Source organism: Zingiber officinale, chromosome 8A, assembly GCF_018446385.1.
Source record: "Zingiber officinale cultivar Zhangliang chromosome 8A, Zo_v1.1, whole genome shotgun sequence".
Classification (NCBI taxonomy): Eukaryota; Viridiplantae; Streptophyta; class Magnoliopsida; order Zingiberales; family Zingiberaceae; genus Zingiber; species Zingiber officinale.
This window is the reverse complement of record NC_056000.1, coordinates 39,836,665-39,854,237: the sequence shown is the minus strand read 5'-3', so window position 1 is coordinate 39,854,237 and position 17,573 is coordinate 39,836,665. Positions and strand designations below refer to the sequence as shown.

Genomic DNA, 17,573 nt, shown 5'->3' with positions numbered 1-17,573 from the left:
ATCTACCTTGGATTAACAACCTCCCCGGTTGTAACCAAGTAAATTGTGAGTCTCATTTTTTCTGTTCTATTTTGTTTACTCTGTTTATGCAAGTGTTTTAGTTGAAAATCTGAAAAAGGGCTTGTTTTATTTTGCAGTGCAATTCACCCCTCCCCTCTTGCCGACCTCCAAAGGGACCAACAGAGATCAAGTATATTGCTCATCGAGGGGAATGAGACTAAAAATCTACAACTAAAACAAGTGTAGCGGTCACCCAACCTTGTTGACTGGAGATCCCAAGATCTTGGTTCAATGGGACAACGAAGTTATAGAAATTGTGTTATAGCACACGAAATATATTATTTCTATCTCAATCCTAGGATGGACTTGTGCTATCCTACCACATGTAGTGAGGTTAAGCGTATGCTTTAATGACTTCTATACCTTTATAAGATGGAATATGGTAGGAAACTCTTGATAAAAGTATCACCTATATGAGTATGAAGACTGGTCACTTCAATGAAACACTCATGAATCCAAGATGGTGTCCATGGTCAAAACGGAACCAACCATGAGAATTAAAAGTAGGTGAGATAAGTGTCTGTGTGGGTGTTATTGTCTTAGTATACACAAACAGTTGAGCAGTTCAAGACATCGCGTTCACTGTGTAGTCTAGTATGCTCGATAGCATTCCACTATGGAAGGTTCAAAGCTACAAGCTACCTCTCCCGATGCATTAACTTATCGATTGAACTCTCCTTAGGTGATAACATGCATGTATTAATTTCCATTTATGTGAGAGATTGTTAGAAATTATAAATGAGAAATTAAAAGGTTTAAGTGTCTTTTGGATAGTTAAAGGTTGGCATCTTATAAAGAAGTAGTGTGCCTCTTAGGAAAGGATGCGATCTACATCCAATTCGAAATGAATGGATGAGATCTAATTGAACCAAGAGGTTCTTATACCCCTTCATTTAGTATAAATAAAGTCTCTCACATCCTCATTTCACTCACTCAATTCCTTCCAAACAAAGCAAGTATTGCATTCCATACTTGCATTGGAGAGTTCGAGAAGCCTTCTTCGGTTCGGAGGTATTGCGATTTGCAGTGCTGTTATCGCAAGATAAAGTCGTTGTATCTTGGGAGACGATTGTCGTGTTCTGTGAGCACCGTGTGTGGGGCAAATTCATCTTAAAGAGATAGAGTCTAACTCTAGCCTTGACTCAACCAAAACGGTAGTATACCGTCATTCTACCCGTGCTCAGATTGCACCAATACAAAGATCCCAATAGAGAAAACCTCTAGATATAGTCCAAACAACAAACGGGAGAGGGGATCATCTTGTCTCAAGCCTCTTCTTCCACTGAAGAAACCATTTAATTCACCATCAAGACTCACAGAAAAGGAAACAGTAGTGATGTATTCATGGATCCATCTACAAAATTGTTGAGAAAAATCATAACAAACAAGTGTAGATATAAAAAATTCCGAATCTATCGTGTCAAAAGTCTTTCGCAAATCTACTTTAATCATGCATCTCAGTGAAATTCACTTACAAGTCTATTTTCTTAATAATTTTTTAGCAAGATGGATATTATCATCAATGGATGACTGCATCCTGAATAAAAGTCACTTGTGCCGAATCAATAAACTTCCCATCAGTGACGGATTTACAAGGGGGCTTTTAATTTACCTGATAGGAATTATGTTGGAAAAAAAATTAAATTTAACAAAAGGAAACTAGTAATCATTAATTATATACAAATATTATTAGTAATAATATTATTAATTTATTACTATATAGAAATCTTTTCTAATTTATGATATAGGCATTTTTCTCTCCTATGGCTAGACATCTCGATCTTTTCCAATTCACACCAAAATCATTATTGTTGCTTTCATTGTCAATTGTAATATCGTCGATCGCCAGAATTCAAAATTGATTACATATTTAGAAAGTTAGCACTCTAAATTTTCTATTGGTAGTTTGATATCAAAATCTTGAAGTAATATCGCAACTTGAGAAGGGTCGTTGGCCCTTGTTTCGTGTCGGAGCTACATTTGAACTTGTTCGTTATTATTGTCTTGTCAACCACCGTAACCTAGGACGGTGATTTCTAGGTAAATTTTGACCTCAATTTCAGTGATAAATTGAGAATTCGGAGGCTGTTCAAGGATGTACAAATTTCTGACGATAATTATTTTTGTCATTTAGCATGCGGTCCTCCTAAATTTAAAATTCTGGATCCGCCCCTGCTTCCCATGGTTTGTGTGTCCTGAATAATGCTAAGTGCTAAGACAAACATTCAACTATTCACTTCTCCTGAATAAGTGCTAAGACATCCTAGACGAGTTTAGAAGTATTAGGGATGTCAATAAATGTGTCTCATGGTTTAGGGAGATAGGTGTCGTACCCTTTTGTTAGAAAGTAGTGAAGGATTGGTAGGATAGATCAGACGGGTAGTGAATAGATAATTCTTCAAATTATCACAAAATTCACAATTAAAAGAAAAACATAAGTAATGTAAATAACAAAATGTTCCGAATGTTTAAAATTTATAATTAAGTTTCAACAAAGAAACTTGGAAATAAAATGCAACCATAAATCTTATACTGAATTGCAATAAGAAATGAGAGATGAATACATCAGTCAACTCAAACGGAAGCCCGTCTTGTATATGAAGATACGCCGATCCTATTGTACTCGACAAACTTATCAAAAATAAAGTATTCATTAAAATATATTTGTTAAATATTAAAAACTCATGAGAGACTAATAGGTAGGTCAACTCAAGCTTTTAGTAGGTTGACCAAGCTTACCGGTAGGTTGGCCTAACTAAGTAAATCCAGAGGTAGTAGTACCATGAAACTTTTTTATTTAGACATTGGTCAACCTAGTTTTCTATTAGGTCAACTTAGAAATTACTAAGGTCATATAGATTTTTCTTAGGATAATCTAGATAAGGCAATATTACACTATTTGAGTCTAATAATTGAATGTTTGGATTTTGGTCAACTAGCAACTTTTAAAGGTCCACTTCCACTTTTTAATGACCATTAGGACCAAGGTATAAAGGGCACTTCGGATGTTTTTGGCCATAGAACACACATGCACATGGAAAGATGAGGTGACATTAGTATGGTAAAGGATGATAGACGGTAACAGGATGGTCAGTGATGGTCTATCATCTTGGCTGTCTAGATGGTTGAATTTTTTTAGAGTTCCTACAATACCAAAAGCTTCTTATATGATCATTTTTTATGATGTTTATGCATAAATAAGTTCCTATAATATAATACAATTTATATAAGACACAAATAAATATATAAATGCAATTAATATTAATAAAAATTCATCACCATATGAATAATAAAAAAAGTAATATCACTACTTATACCAAAAGTCTAAGTTTAAAATTTAAAGTTTCAATTCAACATGGCAACAACTTAACAAGGACTAAACTAAACATAACTAATCTTCTAAATCATCTACACATGCACTATCAACTACATCCATAATCCTCTTATCATTTGTCTCAAAATCAACATCATCTTCATTCTCTTCCTCTAATATATCTAAATTCTCATCAAGTTCTCTAACAGGGAAGTTCCTTATGCTCCTCCTTTGTTGTAGCATTTCTCCACCACCATTCTCCAAATAAGTCCCGAACCTGGCTCGACCTCATATTCATCACCACCATCAATAAGTTAACCTTGAGCTTTACTAGCTTGAGAGGATAGAAGCAAATCTCTGTCCATTTCTTTTTCTCTTTTTTTTTTCATAAGATTGGTATTGAATTTCATATATACAAGATCATTCAATTTTGATATCTCGAGTCTATTCCTCTTCTTAGTATGTATCTAAATAATTAAAAAAATATTAAAAATAATAATAATAATAAAAGAATAGATAACATAATTTATGAATTACTACTTACCCCTTTAATTGGTTTCAATTTTTTTCACACCTTGATAAACTACTTGTCAAGAAAAGAAATTACATTGTCATTTTTTGTAAGTTTAGTGTCACCACCATAATTGGGCCACCATCCAACTTAAAAAAAGTAAAGAAGCAAAAAAAAATCCAAAAATAAGTAAATGAGACATGTATGTCAATGAATAGAAATAAAGGAAAGAAATGTACCCGGATCAAAGTCATGATACACATCCACCTTCTCATATGTCATGACCGTTATTTTTCTTCTAAAATTTTTAGATTTACTTTTATACTTCAATAATTCATCATTAGAAATGATAGATTATATGGCCTCATCAATGAGAAAAGTTCTCTCAACACAATTTAAGAATTGATTCATAATATTGGTGTCATTTTGTATGCTTAAATCTTTAAAGTAAAAATTCATATTCAACAAGTAAGTGGCATAATGTAAAGGATTATCAAGTCTACCCTTAGACTTTTCATCAATAATCTTCAAAATAGGGATGAAATTTTCTTCTTTTTTGAAGTCTTTTTAATCTCTTCATTGGCTTGTTTAAGTGGATCCAATAAAAAGGTCATTGAGGACATTTTGTCACCGTCAACAAGCCATAAAACTTTCACTAAAGGGGTAAAAATATTCAAAGCCAAAGAAACATTATTCCAAAAATAGATACTTGTTACCGTTGCCTCAGTCGCTTTCCCCTTCACACTACTTAATTTTGTGTTGCTCCACTTCTCAGGTGTAATACAAGTCTTAATTGATCTTTCTTGTTTTTGAGACTTTCCAATGTCAAAAATGAAGTAGCAAATCTAGTCATCTCGGGCATCACAATATCCTTCTTTTTGATATATTTTCTCATAATAGTCAAAGTTCTATGATGTGCATAGATGAATATTGCTAGTCTTTGCTTTTTTAAGTATTCCACTAAATTTGAATAGTTTTCCCAATTGATTCAAGCTTGAGGTTGATTGTATGAGTCACACAAAAGGTCCAAAAAATTTGAGGTTGTATAACCTTCAACAATTCTGCGGCCACCATATTGTTTGTCGTATTGTCCGTCACTATTTGAACCATATGTTGAGGGTCAATTTCATTGATGTATTTTTTTTTCACAAACTCAAAGATGTAAGTCTTAGTATGTGCCTCCATGGAGTCTTCAATAAAACTAAAGAACGAAGTACCTAGTTTACAATTAACACATAAATTTATAATGTTTCTCCTCTTGCAATATGTCCATGCATCATTCATAATTGAACATCCATTTTTCATCCACTCTTCTTCATGCTTTCTTAGAGATAATTTGATTCTCTCAACTTTTTTGTTTCAAAAATAACTCTCCTAGAAAATATTGACTTGTAGGTTTGTAGCCCAGACTGAATTGGCCAACAGCCTCTATAAATTGTCTAAATTTTTTATTGTCAATTGCATGAAAAGGAATCCCCGTCTTGTAAATCCATCTTGCAAGATGCTCATGCACATCATTTATAAACTTTAACTTTAATGCATCATTTATGTTTTATTGTTTTTCCTTTGTTGGATCAATTGTGGATGTCCACTTATCAATAGGCTCAAGATGCTTTGATTTTTTTTAAGAAGAATCTCTTTCCACTTGACAATCTTCATCCTCTACATCAACATCTATATTAACTTCCACCCCCTCTCTTCTTTTAGTTCTTCCACCCTTTCTTGCTTCTTATTCTTGTTATTTTCAAGATAAGCTTTTACTCTTTTTGTCTTCATCATATGTTTTAGGACTTGCTTTAATTTGCCCTACAATACTCACAATATGATGTTTGATAAACTCCTTCCTTAATAAGCCTCTTACATAATTTATATGTGATCTAATATCTTTTTTCTTTGCAATATAATACTTTATAATCTTAAACAATATCGCTAGACTTCCACTTCAATTCCATCTCTGATTATTTCTCATTCTTCACCATTAATCTTCAATAATCAAATAAAAGATAATCTTTAAAAGATCAAAACATTTAAAGATAGAACAAAAAAAATTATGCCGCAAGATTTACATTTTTTTCCTATTTTGCACAAGAGCCACGTGGATTAAAAATCAAAAGTCTCAGTGTGTGCCTCCTGATATACACATCGCTGCGAACGAATGCTACGACACTATGCATATCAAGTTTATTATTATTATTATTATTATTATTATTATTAACTTATGGGTATGTTATTTAGGGTTTTACATTTAGGATTTAAAGGTTGGATTATAATATTAAACATACAAAAATTTTCAAAGATGTGTAAAATCCACGACATATCAAACCACTATTTCAATAATAATTAAAAGTTGATTAAAATTATTAATATAAAATATTCAATTAAAACTTAAGTTTAAAAAAATAGAAAAACATATGATTTACGTTTCTACTTCTGTCGAAGGTTTGTGCGATGGATGCTCGTCGGGCCCGTCATGTAGGCACGAACGCGTTGTCGCGCCCGAGCGACGCATATGGGCACATCACTAGGCTCGAGCGACGGGCCTGTGGCCGAGCGATGGGTCCAACGAGACATCCTTCGCACGATCTTCTAAAGGAAGTACAGAAAAACTTCGAAATCGAAATTAAGTTTTTAAAAACCTTACCTAATGACAACAGCAACAAGTGACGGCAGCTACGAAGCAACAAGATAGGTGGAAGGAGGCGGAAGGTGAAGGCAAGGAAGGTTTGATTTTTAACCTACGTGTTTAACTCACCTTAAGACGACTTTTAACAAAAGCAGGGTGGGTGAAGTCCGCCTCCCGCCTAGGCGCCCACTTGCAAGGCTAATTAGAATACTGGGTGGCATTTGAAAAAATAATAACCGATTTATCGTATGTAAGATTTTAAAATTTAAAAACATTTATAAATTCTTTAATTTTAATAATCATATAAAAAAATTATAATTTTTAAAGAAAAATTAAGTATTTTAAAAGTCCATTGTAATAGTTAAAGATAGGATAAGCTTTTAAGAAAGCTTTTTCATATTTGGAATATCTATTGAAAAAAGGTCATGATTGCATATATTAAATCATCTCTAAATTTAACATTACTTTTTTTATTTCGGATAAATAAAATTTTAGTTTTTTCACAGTGCTATTTTTAGTGCTGCTTCGAGCCATGTTTTTGTTTTGTGAAAAGGGAGGAGTGATTGATACAACGGCCTTCGTCTAGTTCGCTTATCATAAATCTAGGGCGCAATTTATACAGACTCAAAGTCAACCTCTAAAGTATTATATCTCATGAAGGATTCAACCTTTGGTCTTGTTATTATTCCTCTGTGTTTTATTACTACACCCGTGAGAGGCAATATATGATCAGCTTTTGTTAGAAAGCCAAATGGTGTTAGTGCTAAGGGCAAAACATTATAATTGCACAACTACAACATGTATTTTGAAAACATTGTCTGGGGAATGATAATGAAACATTCTGATGATAGAGAACCTAAACCTTCTTCCTGCTCAGAAACTAAATCTTTCACTATATCCAGGCATCTGTTGTTTCATGACTAACATCTCATGGAATCCAAGAAGCTCTTCCCATCAAGTTTTGAAGAGAAGAACAGCTTCATAAAGCCCTCATGGTCCACACTTCTATACTTTGCACCACTTCCTCCTATCATCTCCTGCAGCGGACCTATCACGGCATCGGACTTGGGGCTGTGGAATGTTGCTATGGACAATCGTTCCATCTCAGTGTTCACTACAACCCTGTGCTCAATACTTTTGTATCTACCATTGCTATATATCTGAATGAAACACCAACTATTACTCCCCACGAGAAAGTACAATAAGCCAATATCAAATAAAACACATTAAAATTTACCTCAAATATGTCACCTAGGTTAACAATGAATGCACCATGATGAGGCCGGACAGGGACCCATTCCCCTCTTCTCTTTATTTGCAACCCTTGGACTTGATTGACTTGGAGAACCAATGTTATTAGATCAGAATCAGAGTGTTGGGAGAAACCCAACACCTTGTGGGCTTGGGCGCAAGGAGGGTAGTAGTTGAATCTGATTGACTGAATGCCAACTTTAAACTTCTCCGTCACCACATCCATTCCAAGTCCTAAGTTTTTAGCCATGATTTCCATCAAACATTCTGCTAGGTTTTTCAGCTCCGAAGAGTAGTTATCCAATGCAACACTCAGATCATTTGTGAGCATGATGTAGTGATATGATTACAGTAACATAGTAATCTAATCTATAATTGTACCAATAAATGACGAGCATGTAATAAACAATAATAAGAGTAGGGTTAAGAATTTGTGTATCTCCGGTTGAAGCGTCGGGCTTGCCGACTGTCTTTAGAGAATTTATTGCCGCCTACGGTGCAGAGGCTCTCCGGCAAAATCCGACAACCGTTCGCGCCGTTCGTAGGTGCACTCCAAGACGAACGCCGCACTCGGACTCAACCTCAGATCGCAGAAACCAAGCCTCAGAACTCGAACTCGGGAAGAAGAAAGGAGAAAGCAGAGGAATGTTTTGCTTTTGAGTGATTTGAGAAGGAGCAAACGAAGTGTATAAATACACTTCGAAACAGTGCACGCACCAAAGCGTATGTCGCTTTGCTTCCTCACGAGAACAGGACTGCGTCGCTTCGTTCACGTGGACAGAAACAATGTGTCGCGCTGTTTTGCTTTCTAAAACAAACCGGGCCACCCGTAAGCGTGAGGCCCCCGATCTGGGGATTTGCACCCCCCCTGCGTGCGATGATCGCGTGCGTCGCGCCCGGTTTATGGATTTCCGGCTCGAACCCCCCGAAATCACCTGATTTGGGTTCAGCTCGCGCATGCGTGTAGGCCCCCTTAACATTGCTAAGCATGGATGGAAGGGCTCCATATATAAGTCCTTCCAACCTTCTTAACTTGGCAATGTGGGACTAAAAACCAAAGGAAATAGTTTGAATTAAAAACTTCAACAATCCCCCACTAATTCAAATTATTTTGATCGAAAATAAAGATATGTTTTGAGGCTTGGTTGCAATGAGCTTTTAGTGAAAATACCTTCCGGTTTGAATTTTCACCTAAGTACACCAATCTTATTCACATAGGTTTAAAGAGAACTGAGTCTTGATCTTAAACCTTTTATATGTGAAGATCAATTGGTAACAACTCATCACTGGCGACGGTTGAATCCTTCTAGGTTGGTGCATTACGGTCATGCCACCGAATCTTGTTTCATAAGTGCTAAGGAGAGTTGCCTAGACCCCCCACACTGCGGCCCCACAGTTACACTTACATAGGTAAGTTCTCCAAGGATGTACTGCAAGCATCCTGTCATTAAGACCTTAAACTCATTAAAAGCTCCTAAGCTCATCCTTACTAGCAGTCAAGCATCTATCCAGGGAAGAGACTATGAGATTACATCTCAATCAATTTGATGCTTACGATTCATCCTTATAGCTTGTTTATATCACATTGAACCTACTTCTTAGGATCTCCAATCAGATAGGTTGGGTTGCTGCTATAGATGAATCCAGGACAGGCCTCAGTCTCATTCCCTTACTGAATCTCTTGATTTTCTCAGAATCAAGCCCTTTAGTGAGTGGATCAGCAATATTGTCCTTTGAACTTACAAAGTCCAATAACACCACTCCAAGAGACACTAACTCACGAATAGACTTTAATCGTATTCGTACATGTCTCTTCTGTTTCTGGTTATACTTGGAGCTTCTAATCTGAGCTATTGTTGTTTGATTATCACAGTGTACTGAAATAGAAGGTATTGACTTCATCATCAAGGGAATTTCAGAAAGAAGACCCTTCAGCCAATCAGCTTCAGTTACTGTGGTATCCAAAACACACAATTCTGCCTCAGATGTAGAACGAGTTATAATCGTCTGTTTAACAGACCTCCAAGCAACTGCACCGCCTCCAAGTGTAAAGACATAACCAGTAACGTCTTTACACTCAGCAGTGTCCGCTATCCAACTAGCATCACTATATCCCTTCAGGACTGCAGGGAATCTCCCATACCACAAGCCCAAGGATATAGTGCCTTTTAGGTATCTGAGTACTCTGTCTAATGCATCCCAATGCGTTTTGTCCGGGCAGCTGGTAAACCTGCTCAATTTCGATATAGCAAAAGAAATATCAGGTCTAGAACAATTTGCTAAATACATTAGACTACCTATTATTTGTGAGTATCTTAATTGAGACACTGTCACACCACTCTTATTCTTGTGGAGAGTTTTTGAAGGATCATACGGCGTGACTACAGATTTAACTTGACTATAGCCATATTTCTCTAATACTCTCTCAATATAGAGTGACTGAGAAATTGCTATTCCATCAGTTAATCGAGTCAACTTCAGCCCTAAAATCATGTCAGCACAACTCATATCCTTCATATCAAACTTACCACTTAAGAGGGTCTTAGTCTCATTAATAATAGAAAGGTTAGAACCAAAAAGTAGAATATCATCTACATATAAACAAAAGATAATACAACTATCACCTTTCATTTTAGCATACACACATTTATCAGAGTCATTCATTTCGAAACCAAACGATAGCATAGCACTATCAAATTTTTCGTGTCACTGCTTTGGGGCTTGCTTCAAACCATAAAGAGATTTAACTAACCTACAGACTTTATTCTCATTTCCAGAAACTACATGTCCCTTAGGCTGATCCATATATATCTTTTCTTCAAGATCTCCATTAAGGAATGTCATTTTGACATCCATTTGATGAACCTCAAGATGATATATAGATGTCAATGCTATCAACACTCGGATTGTAGTAATTCTAGTAACAGGAGAATAAGTGTCAAAATAGTCAATCCCTTCTTTCTATTTAAATCCCTTAGCAACTAGGCGGGCTTTGAATTTATCTACTGACCCATTAGGTTTTAGTTTTCTCTTAAACACCCATTTACATCCTATAGTGTTACACCCAGGAAGTAAATCTACCAACTCCCAAGTGGCATTAGAGATAATAGAGTCCATTTCATTTTTAATGGCCTCTTTCCAGTGCTTAGCTTCAGGAGAAGCCATAGCATCTCTATATGTCACAGGGTCACCTATATTATAGGTGATAAAGTTCTGGCCTAAATCCGTAGACACACGTTGCCTCTTGCTTCTCCTCAGTTCTGTACACTCACTAGATTCATCTAGTCTAGAGTGACTTGAGGAAGGTATACCTTCTACGGATAATGGGGCCTCTTCGGAAGCAGGCTTATCTCTAGTAGGAATACTAGATATAGACTGAGGTGTTCTTGTCTTCATAGGAAATATATCCTCAAAAAATGTAGTATCGCGAAGTTCGACAATAGTATTTGCATCTATTCCAGAAATTTCTGATTTAATAATCAGAAATCTATATGCAATACTATTTTAAGCATAACCCAAGAAGATACCATCTACGGTCTTTGGACCAAGTTTTTTCCTTCTATGTTCAGGTACTAGTACCTTTGCAAGGCACCTCCACAATTTAAGGTATTTCAAACTTGTCCTCCGGCCTTTCCAAAGCTCATATGGGCTTTTATCCCTAGACCTCATGGAGATTCTATTTAACACATGGCATGTAGTGTATAGAGCTTCCCCCCACAAGAAGTTGGATAACCCAGAACTGCCTAACATGGAATTAATCATATCTTCAAGGGTTCGATTTTTTTCGTTCTGCTATACCGTTGGATTGAGGACTATATGGAGCAGTTACCTCGTGAATTATACCTGTATCTTGACAAAATTTTTGAAACAAGTTCAAGGTAAACTCTCCACCCCTATCAGACCTTAGTCTCTTAACAGATTTATTTGTTTGATTCTCAGCTTCAGATTTAAAAATCATAAATTTATCTAAAGCTTCATCCTTAGTTTTCAGCAAATAAACATAACAATAACGAGAGTGATCATCAATGAAGGTGATGAAATACCTTTTATGATCTCTCGTTATTACACCGTTAAACTCACAACAGTCAGTATGGATCAATTCTAAAATATCAGAATTTCTCTCAACTGATTTGAAGGGTTTTCGGGTTTGTTTATATTGCACACAAACTTCACATTTTTTCTTATCATTTATAACATGCTTAGGAATCATGTCTAGGTTCATCATCCTTTTCACGGTATTAAAATTGACATGTCCTAATCTGTCATGCCATATATCATAAGACTCAATGTTATATGAACAACCAATATCAGTAGATTTATTTAAGGTAGCATTTTCTACATTGAGTTTAAATAAACCTTCATTAAGGTAACATTTTCCAGTAAAGGTTCCTAAATGTAATATTACAACTTTATTACATTTAAAGTTTAACTCATAACCAGCACAGACTAACTTTGACCCGCTAATCAAATTTCGACGGACCGCTGGAACATGATGCACCTCATGCAGTGACAGGACTTTTCCAGAGGTGAACCTCAGGTCAACTTGTCCTATCCCAAACACCCTGGCTGCAGAATGGTTCCCCATGGTCACGGAAGTGTCTTCAATTACCTGATAAGTAAGGAAGGCAGAGCGATCAGCACAACAGTGCACATTAGCACCTGTATCAACTAACCATTCATTAGGTTGATAGATCAAGTTTAGTTCAGGTTTGAAGGTAACAAACCTATTGCTGGTGTCGTCACTAGCAGTCACGACATTTGCTTGTGCCTTGATGTTGGACGTATTGCTTTGGTTTTTCTCCTTGTCCTTCCACTTAGGGCAGAATTTGACATAATGTCCAATTTGTCCACATGCCCAGCACGGCTTGGTTACATTTTTCTTTTGAACCTTTGGTTTGAGTTTCATCTTGTTCTTCATTTTCTGATTTTTGAATTTTTTCTTGTCAGATGAGACTATTACATTTGCCTTTGGAATAAAATCCATAGGCATTCTTGTATCATCATTTTTATGTTGCTTCTGATGTTCTTCTTCGATATTTAAGACAATCATCAAAACTTCTAGAGAGATTTTACCTCTTCGATGTTTAAGAGTCATGCCAAAATCTTCCCAACTCGGAGGCAATTTTTCGATGATTGATAAAACCTGAAACTTTTCAGGTAATGGCATATCTCCTTCGGCAAGACCATGAATTTGAACTTGGAATTCATGTGTCTGCTCAATTACAGATTTGCCTTCAACCATTTTAAAGTTTAGGAATTTTGCCACAATGTACTTTTCTAAACCAGAATCTTCGGAGTTGTATTTTTTATCCAAAGATTTCCACAGCTCTTTAGCTGAAGAGGTTGAGCAGTACACATCAAATAGTGCGTCTGAGAGGGCAGACAGGATCCTCCCATGGCAGAGATAATCCCTTTGCTTAAACCTCTCTATGGCAGCACTACGAGCAGGTTCCTCTTCATTAGGTGAAGGAAGATCTGTTTCTATAACGGAGAATAGCCCTAGCGTAGTAAGCCAAAATTTCATCCGTTGTTGCCAACGTCTGAAGTTTTGCCCGAAAAATCTTTCGGGTCAGGCGCTAGCCTCATCAGACCCTGTCACCCTATCATTCATCATGTCTATTGATGCTACAATAAATTCTCTAAAATTGTAGTGATATGATTACAGTAACACGGTAATCTAATCTATAATTGCACCAATAAATGACGAGCATGCAATAAACGGTAATAAGAGTAGGGTTAAGAATTTGTGTATCTCCGATTGAAGCGTTGAGCTTGTCGACTGTCTTTAGAGAATTTATTGCCGCCCACGGTGCAGAAGCTCTCCGGCAAAATCCTCCCAAGATCCGACAACCGCTCGCGCCGTTCGTAGGTGCACTCCAAGACGAACGTCGCACTCGGACTCAACCTCAGATCGCAAAAACCAAGCCTCAGAACTCGAACTCGGGAAGAAGAAAGGAGAAAGCAGAGAGCAGAGGAATGCTTTGCTTTTGAGTGATTTGAGAAGGAGCAAAGGAAGTGTATAAATACACTTCGAAACAGTGCACGCACCAAAGCGTACATCGCTTTGCTTCCTCACGAGAACAGGACCGCGTCGCTTCGTTCACGCGGACAGAAATGCTTTTTCACGGGAACAGAACCAAACCGGAATAGATAAACCAAGTAAGCAAACCAGACTGGCAAAAACAAACCGGGTCGCCCGCAAGCGTGAGGCCCACGAGCTGGGGATTTGCACCCTCCCTGCGCGCGATGATCGCGTGTGTCACGCCCGGTTTATGGATTTCCGGCTCGAACCCCCCAAAATCACCTGATTTGGGTTCAGCCCGCGCATGCGTGTAGGCCCCCTTAACATTGCTAAGCATGGATGGAAGGGCTCCATATATAAGTCCTTCCAACCTTCTTAACTTGGCAATGTGGGACTACAAACCAAAGGAAATAGTTTGAATTAAAAACTTCAGCACATGATTGTCAAGTTTATCAAGTAATATGATAGGCCTAAAAGATCAAACTCTACTAGAATCTTAATTGAGCTAGGATCTTATCAACCTAAGTGTGGTCCTATATCCTTTTAGTCATTTCTAGTATCAATTTGATTATGACACTGCAACAAACATTATAACTAAATATTTAATGAATTGTTGGAAGGTTAGGTAACTTTCAATCATTCACTGGTATGTAATATTTTTTGTTTATTTTTTACATGAATAATGTAATTTATGACATAAAAATGATGCAAATAAATATACTGAAAGTTAGGATCCTATGCCCTGATCATACAATCCGATCTGATGACCCTTTTATCCTTCTTAGATAGGATGTCAATCTGACAACCTTAATTGTGAGGCATTCGACAAAGAATAGTAGTACACAAGTAAAATGGTTTAAAAGAATAGAAATTGTTTCATAGATGATCATAATTAACCAGAACATAGACATACAAATTATGTTCTTTCCTACCAAAATAAATATGATATGACATGACAACATGATTAGTTAACGGATCCACTAATTGATTCTTGTTCTCTTTAGTTATAACTTCTTGTTGTTCCCCTGTTTTAATGTGTGATCTTATTTGTGCACAAAGCAATCAACTAGAACTCTTTTGAGATAGTTCCATCCCAATTAAAAATGTCAGTTGGAAGATTAACCTAGCTTGAATATAAAACATTGTTTGAATATTAAAACATTGTTCAAATATAAAACATTCTCTCCCTTGTTGGAGTTGATGAGATCGGGGCATGGGCAAGCGGCCAGCAGCATAACCCACCTTGTACACAATGAGGACACAAGTTATCCAGATTTCTCTATAGTTTTGCTCTCATGCATTCATACACATAGATTCACTTGATAGAGTGATAGACAAAGAATGTTACATCACTTTTCTTGTTTGTTGTCCCATCTTCTAGACTTCTACTATGTTGGACATTTTTCTTATTGTTTGTTGCTTCTATGACAGGAAAAGAGTTTCCATTCTGTTATGTCACGATGGAATTGGATCTCCATACTCTAGGCTTATCTATCTTGATTGTGCATTCATGCATCTATCTTAAATTGATCCTATATGTGTTTTATAGTATTATACTGACAAGTGATTTCAACCCAAAGAACTTTTAGCGGATATGTTGCAATATTGAAAGAGCTGTGCAAATAGTAATTCATATGTAACAAGTGGAGAAGTCAACACAAGAGACATAAATTAGTTCTGATCATGCCACTAACTTGAACAAATGCTAGAGTTCTTTATTCAAAGGTTTCGCGGAAGGTACAATTAAATTTTCATGGAAGCAACTGGAAAGAGAAATGCAAGCTATCGTGCATGAGCAGGAGCAATTTTCATCAATAGTATCAAACCATACCTTCTGGATAATATCATCAACCGGTAGCTAATGAGACCACAATATAGTGTCATGAAGACAGCACAAGAGACATAAATTTGTCCTGATCATGCCAATGACTTCAACAAATGCTAGAATTCTTTATTTGAAGGTTTCACGGGAGATAAAGTTAAATTTTCATGGACGCAAAGGTTGTAAAAATTTGTTGTTGCAGTAGGATCTGCATTGTACTTTTGCTGGAAAAGAAAAATGTAAGCTATCATGTATGAGCAAGAGCAATTTTCATCAACAGTACCAAACCATGCCTTCTAGAAAATATCATCAACTACCTAATTAGCAGGGTCATTAACTAGATTCATCTGAAGAAGTTATACATGTTAATCATGGAGGCATTGCTTTTTTGGAGTCCTCCAGGAAGATATAAATCAGATAGTGATAGAGCCCAATCAAACGCAACAATTCCTAAACAAACCAAAGATTAAGATTGAAGATTCATTGCAACAAGATCTAAATCTTCGGTGTTACCTGAAGGAAGGGGGTTGAGTGGGCCAAAATCTCATGGCTCTCTCGGTATCAGGTTGAGTATTGAGATAGAGCATGTCAGCCCAATCTAGTTTCTGTTCTTCTGACACCACAAACAGCTGCCCGTAGCCTTGGAGATCGCCAGCCGCCTGCGCCACCTGCCTCTTCTCCACCAACGGAAGCTGGAAGAACCGATGGACATCGAGCCGGATCCTCTCAACCACTTGGGTAGGGACGTTGTGATTTATCAACTGTAGATCAGATGAACACGAAACTACAGAGGTTGCTATAGCACATGGGAAGGCGGATCCAGGAATTAGGGCATTCACCTGGAAGAATCCCCAGTTTTGGCAGGCGAGATGGAGCTTGGAAGACTCGTGAAGGTGGGATTTGGGATCGCGGAGTCGGCCGAAGTCGATGATGGGTATGTCGACGGCAGCGTCGGAGGCGGCGACAGGGTGGGTGTCGAGGTCGGGGCGGATGTACCTGTGGGGGACATCGGCGGCGGCATGGGAAGCGGCGGAAAGAGATTGGACGTTGGGCACCGGGAGAGACCCCATCGCGTGGTCCACGGCTGTTGTTAGCTCCGTGGAGTTTCACTTATGAGTTCTGCTCATCATCTAAGCAGCAAGTAAAGCTATTTACCCTCACCCCCTAGTTATCCACATGTCCTAATAAATAGAATCCGCTCTTATTTATACTAACCACCGAGCTGAAAATTTAAAGTCCTAAATTTCAATAAGTCAAAAGATTTACAGTCAAAGGAACTCAACTTCACAATAAATTTGAGATGGATTCGAATATGATCTAGACATCTCTATTATTCTAAATGAAAAGTTTCAATATATGAAAATAAAAAATAGAACTTTTTATGATAGACATAGGACAATAATTTATTCTAATATAGAGTTTTGAAGTTCTAAGAAATTCAAAGGGAAAACCTATCCAAAATAGAAAATGGAACGAGGAATAAATTCAAAAAATTTGAAATAAATGATCGAGTAATTAAATTATTAGTTAATATTTTACCTAATAATATTTTGTGTAAGATAAGTTCATTTCAAGATGCGAAGGATTTATGGAGTAAGTTGGCTAAGTTTTATGAGGTTCAACCTCAACGCCAAGTGAAAACTGTTAGGACACTTTGCGCTTTGTCGATGATGATTTGCATCGGATATTTTAAAGCAAAGACTCACCAATGCTAACACTTGAATTTTACTTAGTATCTAACTCCTTGAGATGACTCCAATGATCCACATAATGCATATACTCCACTATGAAAAACACTCCTCAAAAACAATCCGAGAGTGAAGAAACCTCGCACACTCTCGAATACAAGAAATGCAAACAAAAAACATAAACTAAGTTACAAAGAAATTGAAAATGACTTTACAACATGAACCTTTGCTTAGCTTGCTTTCTTCTTACTTGGAATACTCTCTTGGTGGTGGACAATGTAGC

General features: G+C 36.8%; 1 protein-coding gene across 1 annotated transcript; it reads right to left on the bottom strand.

Moving 5' to 3' along the window:
* Positions 1-7,264: 7,264 nt before the first annotated feature.
* Positions 7,265-16,748, bottom strand: LOC122008575 (S-norcoclaurine synthase 1-like). The gene is made up of 4 exons (XM_042564344.1): positions 16,442-16,748; positions 16,116-16,363; positions 7,745-8,069; positions 7,265-7,667 (listed from the first exon to the last, which is right to left on the bottom strand). The coding sequence occupies exons 1-4, from the start codon at positions 16,670-16,672 to the stop codon at positions 7,428-7,430; spliced, it is 1,044 nt and encodes a 347-aa protein (XP_042420278.1). The 5' UTR covers positions 16,673-16,748; the 3' UTR covers positions 7,265-7,427.
* Between the last annotated feature and the right edge of the window lie 825 nt (positions 16,749-17,573).